Source organism: Coregonus clupeaformis, chromosome 37, assembly GCF_020615455.1.
Source record: "Coregonus clupeaformis isolate EN_2021a chromosome 37, ASM2061545v1, whole genome shotgun sequence".
NCBI lineage: Eukaryota > Metazoa > Chordata > Actinopteri > Salmoniformes > Salmonidae > Coregonus > Coregonus clupeaformis.
Window position 1 is genome coordinate 14518829 of NC_059228.1, and position 21222 is coordinate 14540050.

Genomic DNA, 21222 nt, shown 5'->3' on the forward strand with positions numbered 1-21222 from the left:
ACTAATTATTTGACTGTCAATTATTTAGTGACTAATAAATTATTAGTTGAACTGAGTAGATGCATTCCTCGTTTTACAGAGTCATTCTTTGACTACATTGCAATTGGAAAGTATTCAGACCACTTCAGCCTTATTCTAAAATGGATTAAATTGTTTTTTTCCCCCCTCATCAATCTACACACAATACCCCATAATGACAATGCAAAAACAGGTAAAAAAAACCAGATATCACATAAGTATTCAGACCCTTTACTCAGTATTTTGATGAAGCACGTTTGGCAGCGATTACAGCCTTCTTGGGTATGACGCTACAAGCTTGGCACACCTGTATTTGGGGAGTTCCTCCCATTCTTCTCTGCAGATCCTCTCAAGCTCAGTCAGGTTGGATGGGGAACGTCGCTGTACAGCTATTTTCAGATCTCTCCAGAGATGTTCGATCGGGTACAAGTCCAGACTCTGGCTGGGCCACTCAAGGACATTCAGAGATTTGTCTCGAAGACACTCCTGCGTTATCGTGGCTGTGTGCTTTGGGTCGTTGTCCTGTTGGAAGTTGAACCTTCGCCCCCAGTCTGAGGCCCTGAGCACCTTGGAGCAGGTTTTCGTCAAGGATCTCTCTGTACTTTGCTCCGTTCACCTTTCCCTCAATCCTGACTAGTCTCCCAGTCACTGCCGCTAAAAAACATCCCCACAGCATGATGCTGCCACCACCATGCTTCACCGTAGGGATGGTATTGGCCAGGTGATGAGCGGTGCCGGGTTTCCTCCAGACGTGACGCTTGGCATTCAGGCCAAAGAGTTCAATCTTGGTTTCATCAGACCAGAGAATCTTATTTCTCATGGTCAGAGTCCTTTAGTTGCCTTTTGGCAAACTCCAAGCGGGCTGTCATGTGCCTTTTACTGAGGAGTTGCTTCCGCCTGGCCACTCTACCATAAAGGCCTGATTGGTGGAGTGCTGCAGAGACGGTAGTCCTTCTGGAAGGTTCTCCCATCTCCACAAAGGAACTCTGGAGCTCTGTCAGTGACCATCAGGTTGTTGGTCACCTCCCTGACCAAGGCCCTTCTCTTCCGATTGCTCAGTTTGGCCGGGCAGCCAGCTCTAAGAAGAGCCTTGGTGGTTCCAAACTTCTTCCATTTATGAATGGAGGCCACTGTGTTCTTGGGGACCTTCAATGCTGCAGACATGTTTGGTACCCTTCCCCAGATCTGTGCCTCGACACAATCCTGTCTCGGAGTGCTACGGACAATTCCTTCTACCTCATGGCTTGGTTTTTGCTCTGACATGCACTGTCAACTGTGGGAACTTATATAAACAGGTGTGTGCCTTTCCAAATCATGTCCAATTACATTTACATTTTAGTCATTTAGCAGACGCTCTTATCCAGAGCGACTTACAGTTAGTGAATACAACTTTTTTTTTTATACTGGCCCCCTGTGGGAATCGAACCCACAACCCTGGCGTTGCAAACGCCATGCTCTATCAACTGAGCTACATCCCTGCCGGCCATTCCCTCCCCTACCCTGGACGACGCTGGGCCAATTGTGCGCCGCCCAATCAATTTAATTGACCACAGGTGGACTCCAACCAAGTTGTAGAAACATTTCAAAGATGATCAATGAGAACAGGATGCACCTGAGCTCAATTTCAAGTCTCATAGCAAAGGGTATTTCTGCTTTTTATTTTAATAAATTTGCAAACATTTATAAAAACCTGTTTTCGCTTTGTCATTATGGGGTATTCTGTGATTGATGAAAACATTTTTAAAAATCCATTTTAGAATAAGGCTGTAAGGTAACAAAATGTGGAAAAAGTCAAGGGGTCTGAAACACAACTCTCTTGTCGTGTCGTGATGTGTGTTTTGTCCTATATTTTATTTATTTTTAATCCCAGCCCCCGTCACAGCAGGAGGCCTTTTGCCTTTTGGTAGGCCGTCATTGTAAATAAGAATTTGTTCTTAACTGACGTGCCTAGTTAAATAAAGGTGAAATAAAATAGAATAAAAAAATTGTTAATTACACTATACACATACTTGGATACCACCTTGACATCTCTGATCTGCTTGCCTCAATAAATGAGTGCTAGAACATTAGTCGCCAGGATTAGCTTCGTATCTAGCCTCTTAATAACTGCACAACAGTGCAAGATAGACACATGTTCATTAGAGTCATACTGAGTCGATGATGCAATTAGTCGCTATCTTGCTATATCCTCCAGATGAACAGGTCCTGTTGCATTTATTCCCATAATAATGGAGTCAGATTTATAAATGTAGATTATTATTCAAAATTTCTACAAAACTACAGCCGTTAATACCTGGTGCTAGGAGTCAGTAGCCTGTTAATACCTATTGCTAGGAGACAGTACCCTGTTAATACCTGGTGCTAGGAGATAATACCCTGTTAATACCTATTGCTAGGAGACAGTACCCTGTTAATACCTGGTGCTAGGAGATAGCAGCCCTGTTAATACCTGATGCTAGGAGACAGTACCCTGTTAATACCTGATGCTAGGAGACAGTACCCCGTTAATACCTGGTGCTAGGAGACAGTACCCTGTTAATACCTGGTGCTAAGAGATAGCAGCCCTGTTAATACCTGATGCTAGGAGACAGTACCGTTAATACCTGTTGCTAGGAGACAGTACCCTGTTAACACCTGGTGCTAACATGCATCCTGATCATATCTACATTCTGGATCGTGCTCACATTTTCAGACAGGTGTAGTTGATTAAAAGATGCATTGTGATCAGATCTTATAAGTGTAAACGGACAAGATTAGGACGCATGTTAGCAGCAGATATAAATGGTGCTATAGTGTGTAGGCCGTTATAACGGTGTGTGTAGGAACGCTGCAAGGTTTCTCCTGTGTACTTATAGCTTAATGTACACAACTTCAAAGACAGAGCTCTGAAGAAGTCAGTAAAAAAGGATGTCAACATAGATCAAGCTGAACCCTGGCAAGACGGAGCTGCTCTTCCTCCCGGGGAAGGACTGCCCGTTCCATGATCTCGCCATCACGGTTGACAACTCCGTTGTGTCCTCCTCCCAGAGTGCGAAGAGCCTTGGCGTGACCCTGGACAACACCCTGTCGTTCTCCGCCAACATCAAGGCGGTGACCCGATCCTGCAGGTTCATGCTCTACAACATTCGGAGTACGACCCTGCCTTACACAGGAAGCGGCACAGGTCCTAATCCAGGCACTTGTCATCTCCCGTCTGGATTACTGCAACTCGCTGTTGGCTGGGCTCCCTGCCTGTGCCATTAAACCCCTACAACTCATCCAGAATGCCGCAGCCCGTCTGGTGTTCAACCTTCCCAAGTTCTCTCACGTCACCCCCTCCTCCGCACACTCCACTGGCTTCCAGTTGAAGCTCGCATCCGTTACAAGACCATGGTGCTTGCCTATGGAGCAGTGAGGGGAACGGCACCTCCGTACCTTCAGGCTCTGATCAGTCCCTTCACCCAGGCGAGGGCATTGCGTTCATCCACCTCTGGCCTGCTGGCTCCCCTTCCTCTGCGGAAGCATAGTTCCCGCTCAGCCCAGTCAAAGCTGTTCGCTGCTCTGGCACCCCAATGGTGGAACAAGCTCCCTCACGACGCCAGGACAGCGGAGTCACTCACCACCTTCCGGAGACATTTGAAACCCCACCTCTTTAAGGAACACCTGGGATAGGATAAAGTAATCCTTCTACCCCCCCCCCCCAAAAAAAATAAAAAAAAGTATAATTGTAAAGTGGTTATCCCACTGGCTATAGGGTGAATGCACCAATTTGTAGTCGCTCTGGATAAGAGCGTCTGCTAAATGACGTAAATGTGCCCTTGAGCAAGGCACTTAACCCTAATTGCTCCTGTAAGTCGCTCTGGATAAGAGCGTCTGCTAAATGACTAAAATGTAAATGTAAATCAAGGGAGTCTTCGAAGTATAGTCGTTCCTTAGATATACTGTGGGTTGGGGTCAACCCTAATACTGTATATCAATGTTGCAAGGCAGGGGAGTTTGTTGCGTTCACAAAAACGTCCCCCTTGCCTCACTCATAAGTGGCAAGATGTGGAAACAAGTACCGATGTCTCTTCACACTTGCTCAACTGTCTGAGGAAATGTGCAAACATAATGTAAAAAACAAATGCATATCTCTGGAACACAAGTATCAAGTGTTCTTAGAACACAGGTATGACTCATATCAGTGTTGTTAAGTGCAGACAGTAGGTATTGTCCCACCATTACCATGGCATTGTGGGGTGTTGACAGGCGTTGGCTCCCAGGTGGTATTTGCATAAGGACAAGTGTGTACTGTAGGTCAACAGGTAAGTCAGGTGGAGTTTGAACCGGAGAGGTCTGGGAAACCTTGTCATAGTGTTGTTGACTCTAGCCTTGGACGGATAGCTGCATGAATGTAGGGGCTTTGAAGGAATAAGGACTGTTGGGTGTGTGCACTGACAGAGGATTACTTTATGTTAATTTGCCTGCTATGTACAAAGCGTGCATTCTAAATCCATATTTTAGTACAGATGATGTTTATACAGTATCATGTTGGTGTGGTTCCCGAGTCTCCTACAGGGAATTAAGAACTTGACCATCTGGAAAAACTGTATCTGAAATACACCCTTTAGCTCACTACTGAATTCTAAATGAACCCCTAGTACCTAAGCACTTGTTTAGCTGCTACATGTTGGGATAGGTGTGTAAGCAATAAGGCAACAAAAAGAAAAAGCCACTCAGTCAATCATACTACACTGCTCAAAAAAATTAAGGGAACACTTAAACAACACATCCTAGATCTGAATGAATGAAATAATCTTATTAAATACTTTTTTCTTTACATAGTTGAATGTGCTGACAACAAAATCACACAAAAATGATCAATGGAAATCAAATTTATCAACCCATGGAGGTCTGGATTTGGAGTCACCCTCAAAATTAAAGTGGAAAACCACACTACAGGCTGATCCAACTTTGATGTAATGTCCTTAAACAAGTCAAAATGAGGCTCAGTAGTGTGTGTGGCCTCCACGTGCCTGTATGACCTCCCTACAACGCCTGGGCATGCTCCTGATGAGGTGGCGGATGGTCTCCTGAGGGATCTCCTCCCAGACCTGGACTAAAGCATCCGCCAACTCCTGGACAGTCTGTGGTGCAACGTGGCGTTGGTGGATGGAGCGAGACATGATGTCCCAGATGTGCTCAATTGGATTCAGGTCTGGGGAACGGGCGGGCCAGTCCATAGCATCAATGCCTTCCTCTTGCAGGAACTGCTGACACACTCCAGCCACATGAGGTCTAGCATTGTCTTGCATTAGGAGGAACCCAGGGCCAACCGCACCAGCATATGGTCTCACAAGGGGTCTGAGGATCTCATCTCGGTACGTAATGGCAGTCAGGCTACCTCTGGCGAGCACATGGAGGGCTGTGCGGCCCCCCAAAGAAATGCCACCCCACACCATGACTGACCCACCGCCAAACCGGTCATGCTGGAGGATGTTGCAGGCAGCAGAACGTTCTCCACGGCGTCTCCAGACTCTGTCACGTGCTCAGTGTGAACCTGCTTTAATCTGTGAAGAGCACAGGGCGCCAGTGGCGAATTTGCCAATCTTGGTGTTCTCTGGCAAATGCCAAACGTCCTGCACGGTGTTGGGCTGTAAGCACAACCCCCACCTGTGGACGTCGGGCCCTCATGGAGTCTGTTTCTGACCGTTTGAGCAGACACATGCACATTTGTGGCCTGCTGGAGGTCATTTTGCAGGGCTCTGGCAGTGCTCCTCCTTGCACAAAGGCGGAGGTAGCGGCCCTCCTACGGCCTCCTGATGTACTGGCCTGTCTCCTGGTAGCGCCTCCATGCTCTGGACACTACGCTGACAGACACAGCAAACCTTCTTGCCACAGCTCGCATTGATGTGCCATCCTGGATGAGCTGCACTACCTGAGCCACTTGTGTGGGTTGTAGACTCCGTCTCATGCTACCACTAGAGTGAAAGCACCGCCAGCATTCAAAAGTGACCAAAACATCAGCCAGGAAGCATAGGAACTGAGAAGTGGTCACCACCTGCAGAACCGCTTCTTTATTGGGGGTGTCTTGCTAATTGCCTATAATGTCCACCTGTTGTCTATTCCATTTGCAGCATGTGAAATTTATTGTCAATCAGTGTTGCTTCCTAAGTGGACAGTTTGATTTCACAGAAGTGTAATTGACTTGGGGTTACATTGTGTTGTTTAAGTGTTCCCTTTATTTTTTTGAGCAGTGTACTATATCCTATCCTTTGAGAGCTACAAGTAGGAGGGGCTAAGGATCATCTGGATTTCAACACAGGGAAAGAGCAGATACTGTATGATGTTCATACATTAGGGTTCCTAAGATGTTATTAAACACTCCTCCAGGCTTTGTAAAGATCTGCTTATCTATACAGAGCTGACCGGTGCATTATCTGCATATTGAATACACCACCATAACACTATAGAAAGTGACACTAAACTGACAACACAGGAAAGGAGACGGCGTGGTTCTGGTTTTAATGCAAAGCACTTAACCTTTACTTGAAAGAAGGTAATATACATTAAGATACATTATGAGCAAAATCATTTAACGATGGATAGAGAGGAAGATATCCTTTCTTCTCCACTCGCACCAGCTCCAGAGAGTAGTGCGAAATGTTATACCGTTTTTCGTAGGAAGAAAACAGTGAGAAGCAGACCTAAAACTTGTCCAGGCATCTTTACTTGCTATGATAAACTGTAAAAAATGTTCTATATTAAGCAGTAGTCCATGTCGTTAACCTCCTCAATAACAATAACAAAACGGAAAAAATATTGTAGGGAAATTGAGTTTTTTTATGGTTGCCCTCCAACTAAGTAGTTCAACCTCAATGTATATATCATAAATAAATAGGGAAATGGGGGGCAGAAAGAAATTATAGCTCAACATAGTTTTACAAGCAAAGAATCCTCAATCCCAGCATGGCTGGAACTTTACGAGATCTTTCTTCCAAAATATCCACATTTAAGACCGTGTGACCACTACTATTCTTTTACAAACATTTTGTTGTTGTTGATACTGTTGTCTTTTCTGTAGCAGGTGCATCTGCAATCCCTTCTCATGCCAAACACCTCCAAGTAAAGCAGGTTAAAACGCTGGCTGCCCTTTAAAATCTGCTGAGTAAATTAATCTTGTCTACTTTTTCTATCGTGGGTGGTTGGTGAGAAACGCTTTTCATAACAGAAAGTGATAGTAAACTCTGCATGAGAAAAGAAATGGGTTTACAGCGAAGGAAGGTGTCTGTTTTTTAACCAAGCCTTAAACGACATATCTTCTCCTCAGCTACGCTAGTAGTGGGGAAGCCACTGGTATTATTAGTCACATATACTCACCAATTCTAAAATTAAGTCATTTAGTTAATGATCTTCTAGCTCAAATCCCAACAGCTTCAGCTGATCTCCTTTTCCTCCGGACAAGATCCGTCAGTTAGCCAGCCGGCCAATCAAGTGTTAGGGAGGCGGCTCTAACTTCGTACACGTTTGAACAATTCTCTCGTCTGTAAAGAGGAAGGACACTAACAGTAGTTGACAACTGAAAAGTATGAATCTGTTGGGGGTGCAGTGAGCTGGGACGATAAACTGAAAAGTATCGACACCGACCAAACCGACCACTTATCGTGGACATTTGGCCGATATCGTTCATTACGATAACCTATAGGACCCTACTAGAGAAATGTGAAGTTTGAAATTAAATACGTTTGCTAATATGGGTGACTGTTAATGGGACAATTGATGGCTATAACATTCAAAGTAGTAGTAGTAGTTGTAGGGGTAATATAAAAAATAACTGTGGTGCACATTAATGTTATAAAGTTATTATTCAATTTATCGTTATCGTGATAATTCAGTCAATTTATCGTGATATGTATTTTGGTACATATCACCCAGCTCTAGAGGGTTTGTAGTTGAGTTGGGGTGGGTGCTGTTGATCAGACTGAGTACATGTTCTTTGTGGTGGAACCACTCTTGCTAGATGTGTCATCATGTGACTGGTAGCCAATCAGGAGCTTGATGGGGATACTCAGGCGCTCTTTATACTGTTGTCTGGAGAGAGAGAGAGAGAGAGAGAAAGGGGGGAGGGAATGATGAATTGGTTCTCAGTACAGTCTTACATGCATTGTTGCCACCTAGTGGTGACCTGGAAACATTGCAGTGCTGTACTCAAAACAGATGGCATTTCTGCCAACTAAACCCTTTCTGCACTCCCGGGGTAACTTGAAGGAAAACCTTGTGACCATGAATGTTTAGGAAACCCTGTCCTAGATCATCAGTCCTACTCTGAGAGGCTTTATGTATACAAGCCCTGGTGTTTTCATTGTCCCTTCAAACTTCACAATTCTCTCAATGTGCCCAAATTTCATTTTGTGTGTGCGCACGCGAGATTCTCAATGAGATTTTCTCGACTCCTCGCATCCTCTCTGTCCTCTCCTTACCTCCTTTTGAAAAAGGTCAAAAGTAAGCAAGGAGAGGAGGTGAAAAAGGAAACAAATGCACTTGTGTGAAATGATGACACTAGCATGTCATCAGGCAAATTACATTTACCGGGGTGGAATCCCAAAATACATGTAAAAAGAAATGTAGCTAGTTGTACTATAATTTTTAAAAAATAAATAAAACAAGTAGCGCATGCTTTCTCCTCCCGCCCGCCTGGTGTTCAACCTTCCCAAGTTCTCCCATGTCACCACTCTCCTCCGAACACTCCACTGGCTTCCAGTCGAAGCTCGCATCCACTACAAGACTGGCGCTTGCCTACGGAGCAGCAAGAGGAACTGCCCCTCCCTACCTTCAGGCTATGCTCAAACCCTACATCCCAACCAACCCGAACACACCATTCTGCCAACTCTGGTCTCTTGGCTCTCCCACCCCTACGGGAGGGCAGCTCCCGCTCAGCCCAGTCAAAGCTCTTGTCTGTCCTGGCAGCCCAATGGTGGAACCATCTTCCCCCTGAAGCTAGGAAAAAAATTAAGCTTGCACTTCTCTTTTCCTATTAGAACTCTTTGCTGATCCCTTCTTTATTGAGGAAAAATGTACTTACTATGACTGTAATGTGGTTGTCTCACCTAGTTAGTTATCTTAAGATGAATGCACTGTAGGTCGCTCTGGATAAGAGTGTCTGCTAAATGACTGAAATGTAAAATCAACACCTGTTTCAAAGGAATCTGAATTTAAAAACCCTCTTCCGCGGTAGGATACACTTGAGAATCCTCCAATCGAGGATAGAAAGAAAATCCTCAGCTCACTTATTAACATACTGACACACGCCTATATACAGTGGGGGAAAAAAGTATTTAGTCAGCCACCAATTGTGCAAGTTCTCCCACTTAAAAAGATGAGAGAGGCCTGTAATTTTCATCATAGGTACACGTCAACTATGACAGACAAAATGAGAATTCTTTTTCCAGAAAATCACATTGTAGGATTTTTAATGAATTTATTTGCAAATTATGGTGGAAAATAAGTATTTGGTCAATAACAAAAGTTTCTCAATACTTTGTTATATACCCTTTGTTGGCAATGACACAGGTCAAACGTTTTCTGTAAGTCTTCACAAGGTTTTCACACACTGTTGCTGGAATTCTGGCCCATTCCTCCATGCAGATCTCCTCTAGAGCAGTGATGTTTTGGGGCTGTCGCTGGGCAACACAGACTTTCAACTCCCTCCAAAGATTTTCTATGGGGTTGAGATCTGGAGACTGGCTAGGCCACTCCAGGACCTTGAAATGCTTCTTACGAAGCCACTCCTTCGTTGCCGGGCGGTGTGTTTGGGATCATTGTCATGCTGAAAGACCCAGCCACGTTTCATCTTCAATGCCCTTGCTGATGGAAGGTGGTTTTCACTCAAAATCTCACGATACATGGCCCCATTCATTCTTTCCTTTACACGGATCAGTCGTCCTGGTCCCTTTGCAGAAAAAACAGCCCCAAAAGCATGATGTTTCCACCCCCATGCTTCACAGTAGGTATGGTGTTCTTTGGATGCAACTCAGCATTCTTTGTCCTCCAAACACGATGAGTTGAGTTTTGACCAAAAAGTTCTATTTTGGTTTCATCTGACCATATGACATTCTCCCAATCCTCTTCTGGATCATCCAAATGCACTCTAGCAAACTACAGACGGGCCTGGACATGTACTGGCTTAAGCAGGGGGACACGTCTGGCACTGCAGGATTTGAGTCCCTGGCGGCGTAGTGTGTTACTGATGGTAGGCTTTGTTACTTTGGTCCCAGCTCTCTGCAGGTCATTCACTAGGTCCCCCCGTGTGGTTCTGGGATTTTTGCTCACCGTTCTTGTGATCATTTTGACCCCACGGGGTGAGATCTTGCGCGGAGCCCCAGATCGAGGGAGATTATCAGTGGTCTTGTATGTCTTCCATTTCCTAATAATTGCTCCCACAGTTGATTTCTTCAAACCAAGCTGCTTACCTATTGCAGATTCAGTCTTCCCAGCCTGGTGCAGGTCTACAATTTTGTTTCTGGTGTCCTTTGACAGCTCTTTGGTCTTGGCCATAGTGGAGTTTGGAGTGTGACTGTTTGAGGTTGTGGACAGGTGTCTTTTATACTGATAACAAGTTCAAACAGGTGCCATTAATACAGGTAACGAGTGGAGGACAGAGGATCCTCTTAAAGAAGTTACAGGTCTGTGAGAGCCAGAAATCTTGCTTGTTTGTAGGTGACCAAATACTTATTTTCCACCATAATTTGCAAATAAATTCATAAAAAATCCTACAATGTGATTTTCTGGATTTTCTCTCTCTCAATTTGTCTGTCATAGTGGACGTGTGCCTATGATGAAAATTACAGGCCTCTCATCTTTTTAAGTGGGAGAACTTGCATAATTGGTGGCTGACTAAATACTTTTTTCCCCCACTGTATGGTGACAGAGGAGTGGGGGACGGAGGAGTGGGGGACGGACTTTTACCCAATTGACAAAAGGCAAGAGATGTGACCTACCCTATCGCCACAATGGCTTCCTTGTTCTGACAATTCCCGGTCCAGATGGATATTTTATCTCCCTTGGGTCTGACGTTGACTACCGCTCCACAGACGTCTTCACTGGCCTCGTCAAACGACTCGCCGATTAAACACAACAGCTGCAACACACACAAATCTAGTACATGATACTCTGGAATGAATAACATGTTATTTACCTGTTAAGTCACCGCCTAGCGACCCATCCTTTACAGAAGATTATTCGACAACACTCCGGTAGTATAGTCATGAAGAGTTGCAGCAGGGTTGTGTTCATCAAAGAGAGGAACACTGACTGAACGATGGAGGGAAAACCTGGACCATTGCAATGTTTTTGTTGTGTGCCTTAATGAACACTACACAGCCCAGGGTCAAATTCATTAGGGTACACAACTGGAAACATTCGATAACATTTTGCAATGGAAAACAAAAGTGAGCCTTTCTTGTTTCGGTCCAGTTTGCTTCCTAATGAACATGACCCAGGTTTAGGGATAGTGATGCTTACCGTCTCCATCCAGTAGCGGTCGAGGTCGATTTGTCTCTGCTGTTTACTGAGGGTCATCAGCCACCTCCCACCCAGCTTGTTCTTGTCATCCTCCCACATCGGCTTCACCCCATCCTGACACACAGAGTGGTGGGGGAACGTTAGCTCAAAGCTTGATCCCAACGTACAGTGCATTCGGAAATTATTCAGACCCCTCACTTTTTCCAAATTTTGTTACCTCATCAATACCCCATAATGACAGAGCGAAAACAGGATGAGATGTGTGCAAATGTATTAAAAAATACAAAACAGATACCTTATTTACATAAGTATTCAGACCCTTTGCTTTGAGACTCAAAATTGAGATCAGGTGCATCCTGTTTCCATAGATCATCTCTGAGATGTTTCTACAACTTGATTGGAGTCCACCTGTGGTAAATTCAATTTATTGGACATGATTTGGAAAGGCACACACCGGTCTATATAAAGGTCCCACAGTTGACAGTGCATGTCAGAGCAAAAACCAAGAAATGAGGTTGACGGAATTGTGTTGAGGATTGTGTCGAGGCACAGATCTGGGGAAGGGTATCAAAAACATTCTGCAGCATTAAAGGTCCCCAAGAACACAGTGGCCTCCATCATTCTTAAATGGAAGAAGTTTGGAACCACCAAGACTCTTCCTAGAGCTGGCCGCCCGGTCAAACTGAGCAATCGGGGGAGAAAGGCTTTGGTCAGGGAGGTGACCAAGAACCCAATGGTCACTCTGACAGAGCTCCAGAGTTCCTCTGTGGAGATGGAAGAAACTTCCAGAAGGACAACCATCTCTGCTGCACTCCACCAATCAGGCCTTTATGGTAAAGTGGCCAGACAGAAGCCACTCCTCAGTAAAAGGCACATGACAGCCTGCTTGGAGTTTGCCAAAAGGCAACTAAAGGACTCTCAGACCATGAGAAACAAGATTCTCTGGTCTGATTTAAAGAAGATTGAACTCTTTGGCCTGAATGCCAAACCACGCACCGCTCATCACCTGGCCAATATCTTCCCTACTGTGAACCATGGTGGTGGCAGCATCATGCTGTGGGGATGTTTTTCAGCGCGCAGGGACTGGGAGACTAGTCAGGATCAAAGGAAAGATTAACTGAGCAAAGTACAGAGAGATCCTTGATGAAAACCTGCTCCAGAGCGCTCAGGACCTCAGACTGGGGCGAAGGTTCACCTTCCAACAGGACAACGACCCTAAGCACACAGCCAAGACAACGCAGGAGTGGCTTTAGGAAAAGTCTCTGAATGTCCTTGAGTGGTCCAGCCAGAGCCCGGACTTGAACCCGATCTAACATCTCTGGAGATATCTGAAAATACCTGTGCAGCGACGCTCCCCATCCAACCTGACAGAGCTTGAGAGGATCTGCATAGAAGAATGGGAGGAACTCCCCAAATACAAGTGTGCCAAGCTTGTAGTGTCATACCCGAGAAGACTGGCGGCTGTAATCGCTGCCAAAGGTGCTTCAACAAAGTACTGAGTAAAAGGTCTGAATACCTATGTAAATTTGATATTTCAGCTTATTTTTTATTTTTAATTAGAAAAAAAATCAAAAAAACTGTTTTTGCTTTGTCACTATGGGGTATTGGTGTAGATTGATGAGAGCATTTAAAAAAATCCATTTTACAATAAGGCTGTAATGTAACAAAATGTGGAAAAGGGGATGGAGTCTGAATACTTTCCAAATGCACTGTACATCCTGGGCCCGTATTCATAAAGTGTCTTACTGTAGAAGTGCCGATCTAGGATCAGTTTAGCCTTTTAGCTCATAATGAATGAGATTATATGGATAAGGGGGACCTGATCCTAGATCAGGGTTTCCCAAACTCAGTCCTTGGGACCCCAAGGGGTGCACCTTTGGTTTTTTCCATAGCACTACACAGCTGATTCAAATAATCAACTAATCATCAAGCTTTGATCATTTGAATCAGCTGTCCAGTGTTAGGGCAAAAACAAAAATGGGCACCCCTTGGGGTCCCAAGGACTGAGTTTAGGAAACCCTGTCCTAGATCATCAGTCCTACTCTGAGAGGCTTTATGCACACAGGCCCTGATGTTTTCATTTAATGTTATTAACTTGACAACGTACAGAACAGCGACATGTCTTCTGAAGGGATACTGTTTGTTTCAGAAGTCCACTTACCTTAAATAAGCAGTAGTCACAGCCGAAGCCTAACTTACTGGGCTGCTGTATGTGGTTATATAATCTACAACACACAACCAAGAGGCACACTTAAACACAGGCCTCAGATATACAAGAATATTACACACTATGATTATAAAATGATAGTGAGACAATTGATAGTTCTATGCCATTCTCCATTTTTATTTTTTGGAGAGAAGTCATGAGGCACAACATTCAGGGCACAGATAGCAATATATGGCATAGAACTGCCACAGTCCTTTACTTCACATAACAGAAACGTATGTCCATACTGTAGAATGCATTTCTAGCTACAAATGAACATTATGCCCTGCTGAACAGAAATTGTCAATTTTTTCCCACACCGATTGTCACGATAACATCATAGGATGGAGAGGAAGAAGGGGTGGAGGAAGAGGATGATGAGGAAGAGAGAGAAAGAGGAAGAGTACTCACGCCCAGAAGTCTTCCACTGTGTCAAACTTTGCGATGAGACGGAGGTTCTCTGTCCAGCTTTTGCTCTTGTCGTTTTTGAAATACCACAGGGCCCATCTGAAGTGAGAGGACACAGTCAGAGATTCCCCATCGCACTCCCCGGTCCGCAGACAGACAGACAGAGGCTTCTATTTGTCTTTAGTGAGCGAATCTTACCTTCTGCACCTATCAGAGTGACCAGTCAATGTGTGTGTCTGTCTGTCTGTCTGTCCCGGTCAACAGCAGTAACAGTTATGGAAAGTTATGTATTGATGTTCATCAGCCAAACCAAGGATTAATTCTAAGAAAACATAACAGTACATTTAATGAAGCTTCCAACAGTAGACCTACAAATCAATGAAGCTTCCAACAGTAGACCTACAAATCAATGAAGCTTCCAACAGTAGACCTACAAATCAATGAAGCTTCCAACAGTAGACCTACAAATCAATGAAGCTTCCAACAGTAGACCTACAAATCAATGAAGCTTCCAACAATAGACCTACAACCAATGAAGCTTCCAACAGTAGACCTACATTTAATGAAGCTTCCAACAGTAGACCTACATTTAATGAAGCTTCCAACAATAGACCTACAAATCAATGAAGCTTCCAACAATAGACCTACAAATCAATGAAGCTTCCAACAGTAGACCTACAAATCAATGAAGCTTCCAACAGTAGACCTACAAATCAATGAAGCTTCCAACAGTAGACCTACAAATCAATGAAGCTTCCAACAGTAGACCTACAAATCAATGAAGCTTCCAACAATAGACCTACAACCAATGAAGCTTCCAACAGTAGACCTACATTTAATGAAGCTTCCAACAGGAAAACGACCCTAAGCACACAGCCAAGACAACACAGGAGTGACTTCGGGACAAGTCTCTGAATGTCCTTGAGTGGCCCAGCCAGAGCCCGGACTTGAACCCGATCAAACATCTCTGGAGAGACCTGAAAATAGCTGTGCAGCGACGCTCCCCATCCAACCTGACAGCGCTTCAGAGGATCTGCAGAGAAGAATGGGAGAAACTCCCCAAATACAGGTGTGCCAAGCTTGTAGCGTCATACCCAAGAAGACTTGAGGCTGTAATCGCTGGCAAAGGTGCTTCAACAAAGTACTGACTAAAGGGTCTGAATACTGATGCAAATGTAATATCTCCGTTTTTTTATTTTTAATACATTTGCAAAAATGTCTAAAAACCAGTTTTTGCTTTGTCATTATGGGGTATTATTGTGTGTAGATTGATGAGGGGGAAAAAACGATTTAATCCCGAATAAGGCTGTAACATAAAATGTGGAAAAAGTCAAGGGGTCTGAATACACTATGTTATTGCCTATTTGTTCTTTTCCCCATTGTGTACAACAGCAAGTGTAAGTAATATAAGTATAAGTAACATGCATATAAATGTTGAATAGAAGAACAGAGAACCAGGCAGTCATCCACCCTGCTACAAACACTTCCCTTTTTCACCAGTCCTACCATTATTATTTCATCTGTTTCCCAGGAAGGGAATAGCGTAGTAGGGGAGGGAGGGATGGTAGGAGATAGGGAGGGGTGGATAGGGCATGGACTGAACCCTGTGCCCCCCCCCATGCTAAATTTATACCCACGCCCCACCTGGACACTTCCTGAAAAGACCTGTGCTTAGTTATCACACTGACTATCAGTAGAGCAGTTGACTAGAGGAAGCACTCTAGTGTTGCCCCACTGATAAATATGTTATTATTACACAACACCAGTGTTGAGACGAGAAAACACCTGGCGTGACTCGTCTGGTGAACCAGAGTGAGGTCATAGACGTGTAAACAAACACTAATGTGTCATAGTTGAGGTAAAGCCTGTGGATTATGGAATGGTCTACACTATTGTTGTTGGGGTCCTGAAGAACATACAAAACAAACGGGATGTTGAGCCACGTACCGTAAACACAGTCTGTTGAAGTCCAGAACTCCCTACAACAGAGTCATACAGTGTGTGTGTGTGTATTGAGTGACTCCAGACTTCCTAGTCCCTAGTATCACCCAGAAAAACAAAAAGGAGGAAGAGGTTGCGCAAGGTTTCGGTTTGTTTTTTCTCTGGCAGCGGCGTAACATTCAGAGAGCTGTGAAGTACCAACACCAAAACCAATGCAGATCAAAAAGAGGCTGATGTGGTGGGCATGGCAGGCGGCGTAGGCACGGCTGAATTTTGGAGGACCCCATCTTGGCAGTGTAAAGGATTTTTAAGCCAATTTCCTGCAATTATAAAAATGTCTCCATGGAGCTGAGCATGTTTTGCCGTTTTAAAGCTAATTTCCTGCAATTCTATGTATTTTGCCATGGCTAATGCAGTGTTATTTTGCTTTCCAATTCTCCCTGTATCTTTTATTTAGGTAATTGTTGGTTCTCAAAGATTATATTATTTAAAAAACTATAGGTCCATTATCTTTTCTATATACTTTATATCTGCTTTTAGTCGTCTACATTGTATTTATATACAGCTGCGGAAAAAATTCAGAGACCACTGCAAAATTATCAGTTTCTCTGGTTTTACTATTTATAGGCATGTGTTTGGGTAAAAATAACATTTTTATTTTATTCTATAAACTACTGACAACATTTCTCCCAAATTCCCCCCCCAAAATATTGTCATTTAGAGCATTTATTTGCAGAAAATGACAACTGGTCAAAATAACAAAAAAGATGCAGTGTTGTCAGACCTCGAATAATGCAGAGAAAATAAGTTAATGTTCATTTTTAAACACAATACTAATGTTTTAACTTAGGAAGAGTTCAGAAATCAATATTTGGTGGAATAACCCTGATTTTCAATCACAGTTTTCATGCGTCTTGGCATGCTCTCCACCAGTCTTTCACATTGATGTTGGGTGACTTTATGCCACTCCTGGCGCAAAAATTCAAGCAGCTCGGCTTTGTTTGATGGCTTGTGACCATCCATCTTCCTCTTGATCACATTCCAGAAGTTTTCAATGGGGTTCAGGTCTGGAGATTGGGCTGGCCATGACAGGGTCTTGATCTGGTGGTCCTCCATCCACACCTTGATTGACCTGGCTGTGTGGCATGGCGCATTGTCCTGCTGGAAAAACCAATCCTCAGTTGGGGAACAATGTCAGAGCAAACGGAAGCACGTTTTCTTCCAGGACAACCTTGTACGTGGCTTGATTCATGCTTCCTTCACAAAGACAAATCTGCCCGATTCCAGTCTTGCTGAAGCACCCCCAGATCATCACCGATCCTCCACCAAATTTCACAGTGGGTGCGAGACACTGTGGCTTGTAGGCCTCTCCAGGTCTCCGTCTAACTATTAGACGACCAGGTGTTGGGCAAAGCTGAAAATTGGACTCATCAGAGAAGATGACCTTATTCCAGTCCTCTACGGTTCAATCCTTATGGTCTTTTGCAAACCTCCGCCTGGCTCTTCTTTGCTTCTCATTGATGAAGGCCTTTTTTCTAGCTTTACACGACGACTTCAGCCTTGCCCCTAGCAGCCTGTTTCGAACCGTCCTCGCCGTGCACTTCACCCCAGCTGCCGTTTGACATTATTTTTGTAGGTCACTTGATGTCATCCTACGGTTGTTGAGTGACATTCGAATGAGTTGGCGGTCATCCCGGTCAGTAGAGTGTCGTTTTCGCCCTCTGCCAGTCTGTAGCTTTGTTGTCCCCAATGTCTGCTGCGTGACCTTGTTCTTATGAACCGCCGTCTTTTAAATTTTAAGGATGGAAGCAACCTGACACTCACTGTATCCCTCTGCCAGTAAAGCCAAAATTGAACCCTTCTTTTCCTCACTCAAAACTTTCCTTTTCAACTCTTTTGGCATGGTCAATAGTTATTTTTTGATTAATATTACTTTTGAGGTACTATTAGCAATGTTTTTGCCATCCAGCTGGTCCTATTGCAAGAGGATAGTGATGACCACAGCAGTGGTTTTTATACTTTTCCTCATTAAATAAGATTTGGTTCATGTGATCACCTAATCAGTACCTAATTCAGTAGAATGAGGTGTGCCTGTGTTGGAATTCAACAGACACTGGAATGGAATGGCTGTCATACATGTAGAGATGCTGATTTAAGATAAATTTGCAGTGGTCTCAATTTTTTCCACAGCTGTGTGTATATATATATATATATTATTTTTTTAACTGTGGACTTAGGTGGCCCAGAATAAAGCTTAGCCCAAGGATGTCAATGGCAGAAACAGAATCTGAAATCCACTGGTCTAGGATCAAGTTTTTCAAACAGTAAAAAATACCAGAACTATGGAGTTTTAAAGCATCAGAATGACCCAGAATCGGTGGTTAGGGAGGGACAGCATCCACCTGAGAGGCAGGGAAAGGACAGACAGAAAGGTCTAGAGTGGGTCTACGAGGCAGTGTTTTATGTCAGCAGTTCTACCCGGCCCAGTGTACTGCCTACAGTAGTGTATGGCCTGGCTCCCTATTGAATAGACAGCCACTCGATGGGATGTGCCAGAACAGACAAAAGTGGTGACATCACAATGTCAATGTCACATCTGTAGAGAGCAAGTTTGATCAGCTTTGTTCTTCATCTAGGTTTAGGGTTAAAGCTAGCTGTGAGCATGTGAATAGAAATATGGATGGAAACATTCTGGGAAGCACCAAAGCGTTTTTGGCCTAGTGAGCGTGACCTTAGTATCCCCATCTGGGTTGTGTTCATTTGGGCACACAATAATAACATGTTTTAAAAGGTTTCGCAACAGAAGTCCAGTTCTGTTTCAGTCATTTCCCTTACATTTGGTACCTAATGAATGAACATGACCCTGGGATTTATTCACTAGGAACCAAACGGAAGCCAACAGAACGAAACGGGGGAGGGACCTACCTGAAATTGTCTAATAGAAACTCTAGTTTTCGTTGAAGTACCCCAGGGATGTAATCATCAGTCCAAACAGTTGCGTTTTTCAACGAAAACGAGTGTTTCAATTGGACAAATTCAGGCAGCTCCCTCCCTGTTTTGTTCCGTTTTCCCCCTTGTGAATATACCCCTGGTGTCAACGCTGAGCAGCAGATGTGTTGTAATCAGCAGCCAGTTGTCAGGAAAGTGGAAATATTGTACCAAACAAGCACTGCTTCCAGCCCAAACATCTAAAGGACAGACTTATAAGTCATCTACAAGTCTTACACAGCAGAGAGAAAGTCTCAACTATTTGGTGGAGATTCCACTGTAGTAAGTAATGGGCTACAGTGGCAGAGTAAGTAGCCTCTCTGTATTCACCTATGGTGAATAATATGGCAATCACAGGCAGAGTAGATTCAATGAGGAGACATTATCTCTTCTAATCCTATCTGCTATGCTATATAAACCTGGAATTCTGCAAAGTAATAGCCTATGTTTCAGGCTACCTGTGTCACTGATTGTAGCATGTGCTGACTACCACACTACCAGAAGTTGTCTCAAGGGAACATTTACTAATTGTAATGCACAAAAGCAGACAGACACACAGTATCCATACTTGTTTTGCAGGGGGTGTTTGATGTACTGCTCAGAACCAGTGACCACAGGTGGTGCAGTGGGGATTACTTCAGGTTGGGGCTCTTCTGTTTCAGGTGCTTTCTGGATGGGATGACACAGCAAAAACATTCACCAGTAACGTTACAATATTAGCTGTTTGCAGGAAATCTGACATCCTTAGACCCATCCTGCCAATAGCTCCTAACATACACAATCATATCAAAATAAAGGCTAATCATGGATACTAACTACTACTGACACTAAAACAATACTACACTTGCAGGTATTCTATCCATGTCGGACTACATTTCAACGTTTTGATTAAAGATAAAACTAAGCTTTGAAAGGTCAGTATCTGCCATTTCTACTACTGAATGATACATTCAATGCCTCTACATGTCTACTGAATATCTACCAACATCTCTGTAGGAGATGCTGAAGATCTAGCTAGACTTCCACTTTTGAAAGATCTGTGATGTGAGGTGATGTGAGGTGACATTGGTGATGTGAGGTGACATTGGCTAGTCGGCTCTGTGTTTTGTCAATGTGGTTAGTTAGCTACGTTTTCTGCTCACCCGAGACTAAGCCAAACGTTTGTGTAGTTAGCTATTACTACTAGCTGCTACTACTACTAGAGAGCCACATGTGATTGAAACTAGCTACTACTCGGTAGCTAGCTCCTAAGTAGTTAGTTAGCTAGCTAGACCGTCCATATGCTTAATCTCTGATTAATTGATTCGCCGCAAGTCATGCGCCTGCTGGATGGGGCGGATGCCAAGAAGATAGCTAACTACTTCAGTTGACAGGATGACTCACTCACTAATAACTAGTTAACTAAACCCCTTTTGACGTTAACCACTACAGTAGCTAGTTAAGTAGCTAATTCAATAATGTCCGACTGTTGTATAGCTAATATAGGCAACTAACGTAGCTAGTTAACTAATTACAACTAGTAATTCGGTCAATTTATGCAGATTCAAATGAGCAAGCCCCATGGCAGCAAGTTAGTTAACGTTAGCAAGCTAGCTAGCTACAGGTAGTAAGGTAACGTTAACGTACAATCTAGTTAACACAGCACGGACACACGTGTCCAGATGTCACAATTTTTTTATCGTGTAAATAAAACCAATCACAAATAAGATCAATATATTTGAAAGGACACAAAGTAATAGTGTAATATATTGAATCAATGAACCAATTGGGAACTACCTAGCAATGTCCAGTCACTCCCTGCCAACAGTCTCCAATGCCACCCCACAAATCCATCGCTAGCATTGCTGAGCATGTTGGAACCAGACACCCGCGCTTTCACAGATGCCGGAGAAAAATATTCCGTTAAAACCTGGTAGATTTAACCCCTATAAGATTAAACTTAACGAAGTAAAAACAGGATGGGTTCTACATTCAGTTTTTAGTCGTGAAATGTCCATATACCTCGATCTCGCTTACCGGCTCCGAAGTCGCCATCTTGCCTGTAAAAATTATCCTGTCCGTTCGGAGCTGGTGCGTCACGAATCACTCAAAAATATACGGAAGCCTTTTTAGTTCAAGAGCATGTGAATGGCGGAAAGTGTTGATAAAACAAGTTTACTGGAGAACGGAGACCAAGTAGAGAC

The 21222-nt window shown here is 43.8% G+C and overlaps 1 protein-coding gene across 2 annotated transcripts; it reads right to left on the reverse strand.

The window, feature by feature from the left end:
• Positions 1-6482: 6482 nt before the first annotated feature.
• On the reverse strand, positions 6483-21222 carry LOC121553400 (eukaryotic translation initiation factor 4E). 2 transcript variants are annotated; one of them, XM_041866477.2, is made up of 7 exons: positions 21056-21222; positions 19608-19708; positions 14114-14209; positions 13658-13721; positions 11497-11610; positions 10974-11113; positions 6483-8067 (listed from the first exon to the last, which is right to left on the reverse strand). In XM_041866477.2, the coding sequence occupies exons 1-7, from the start codon at positions 21071-21073 to the stop codon at positions 7953-7955; spliced, it is 648 nt and encodes a 215-aa protein (XP_041722411.1). In that variant the 5' UTR covers positions 21074-21222; the 3' UTR covers positions 6483-7952. The 2 variants fall into 2 exon arrangements, with proteins under 2 accessions (XP_041722411.1, XP_041722410.1); XM_041866476.2 differs by having other exon boundaries at positions 21041-21221.

Coding starts and splice junctions, on each gene's coding strand:
- LOC121553400 (XM_041866476.2), bottom strand. CDS start 21,073: ATGGCGACTTCGGAGCCGGTAAGCGAGATCGAG. Junction 14,210..19,607: donor AAACACCCCCTGCAAAACAA/GTATGGATACTG, acceptor CTCTCACTTCAG/ATGGGCCCTGTGGTATTTCA. Junction 13,722..14,113: donor ACAGTGGAAGACTTCTGGGC/GTGAGTACTCTT, acceptor TGTGTGTTGTAG/ATTATATAACCACATACAGC.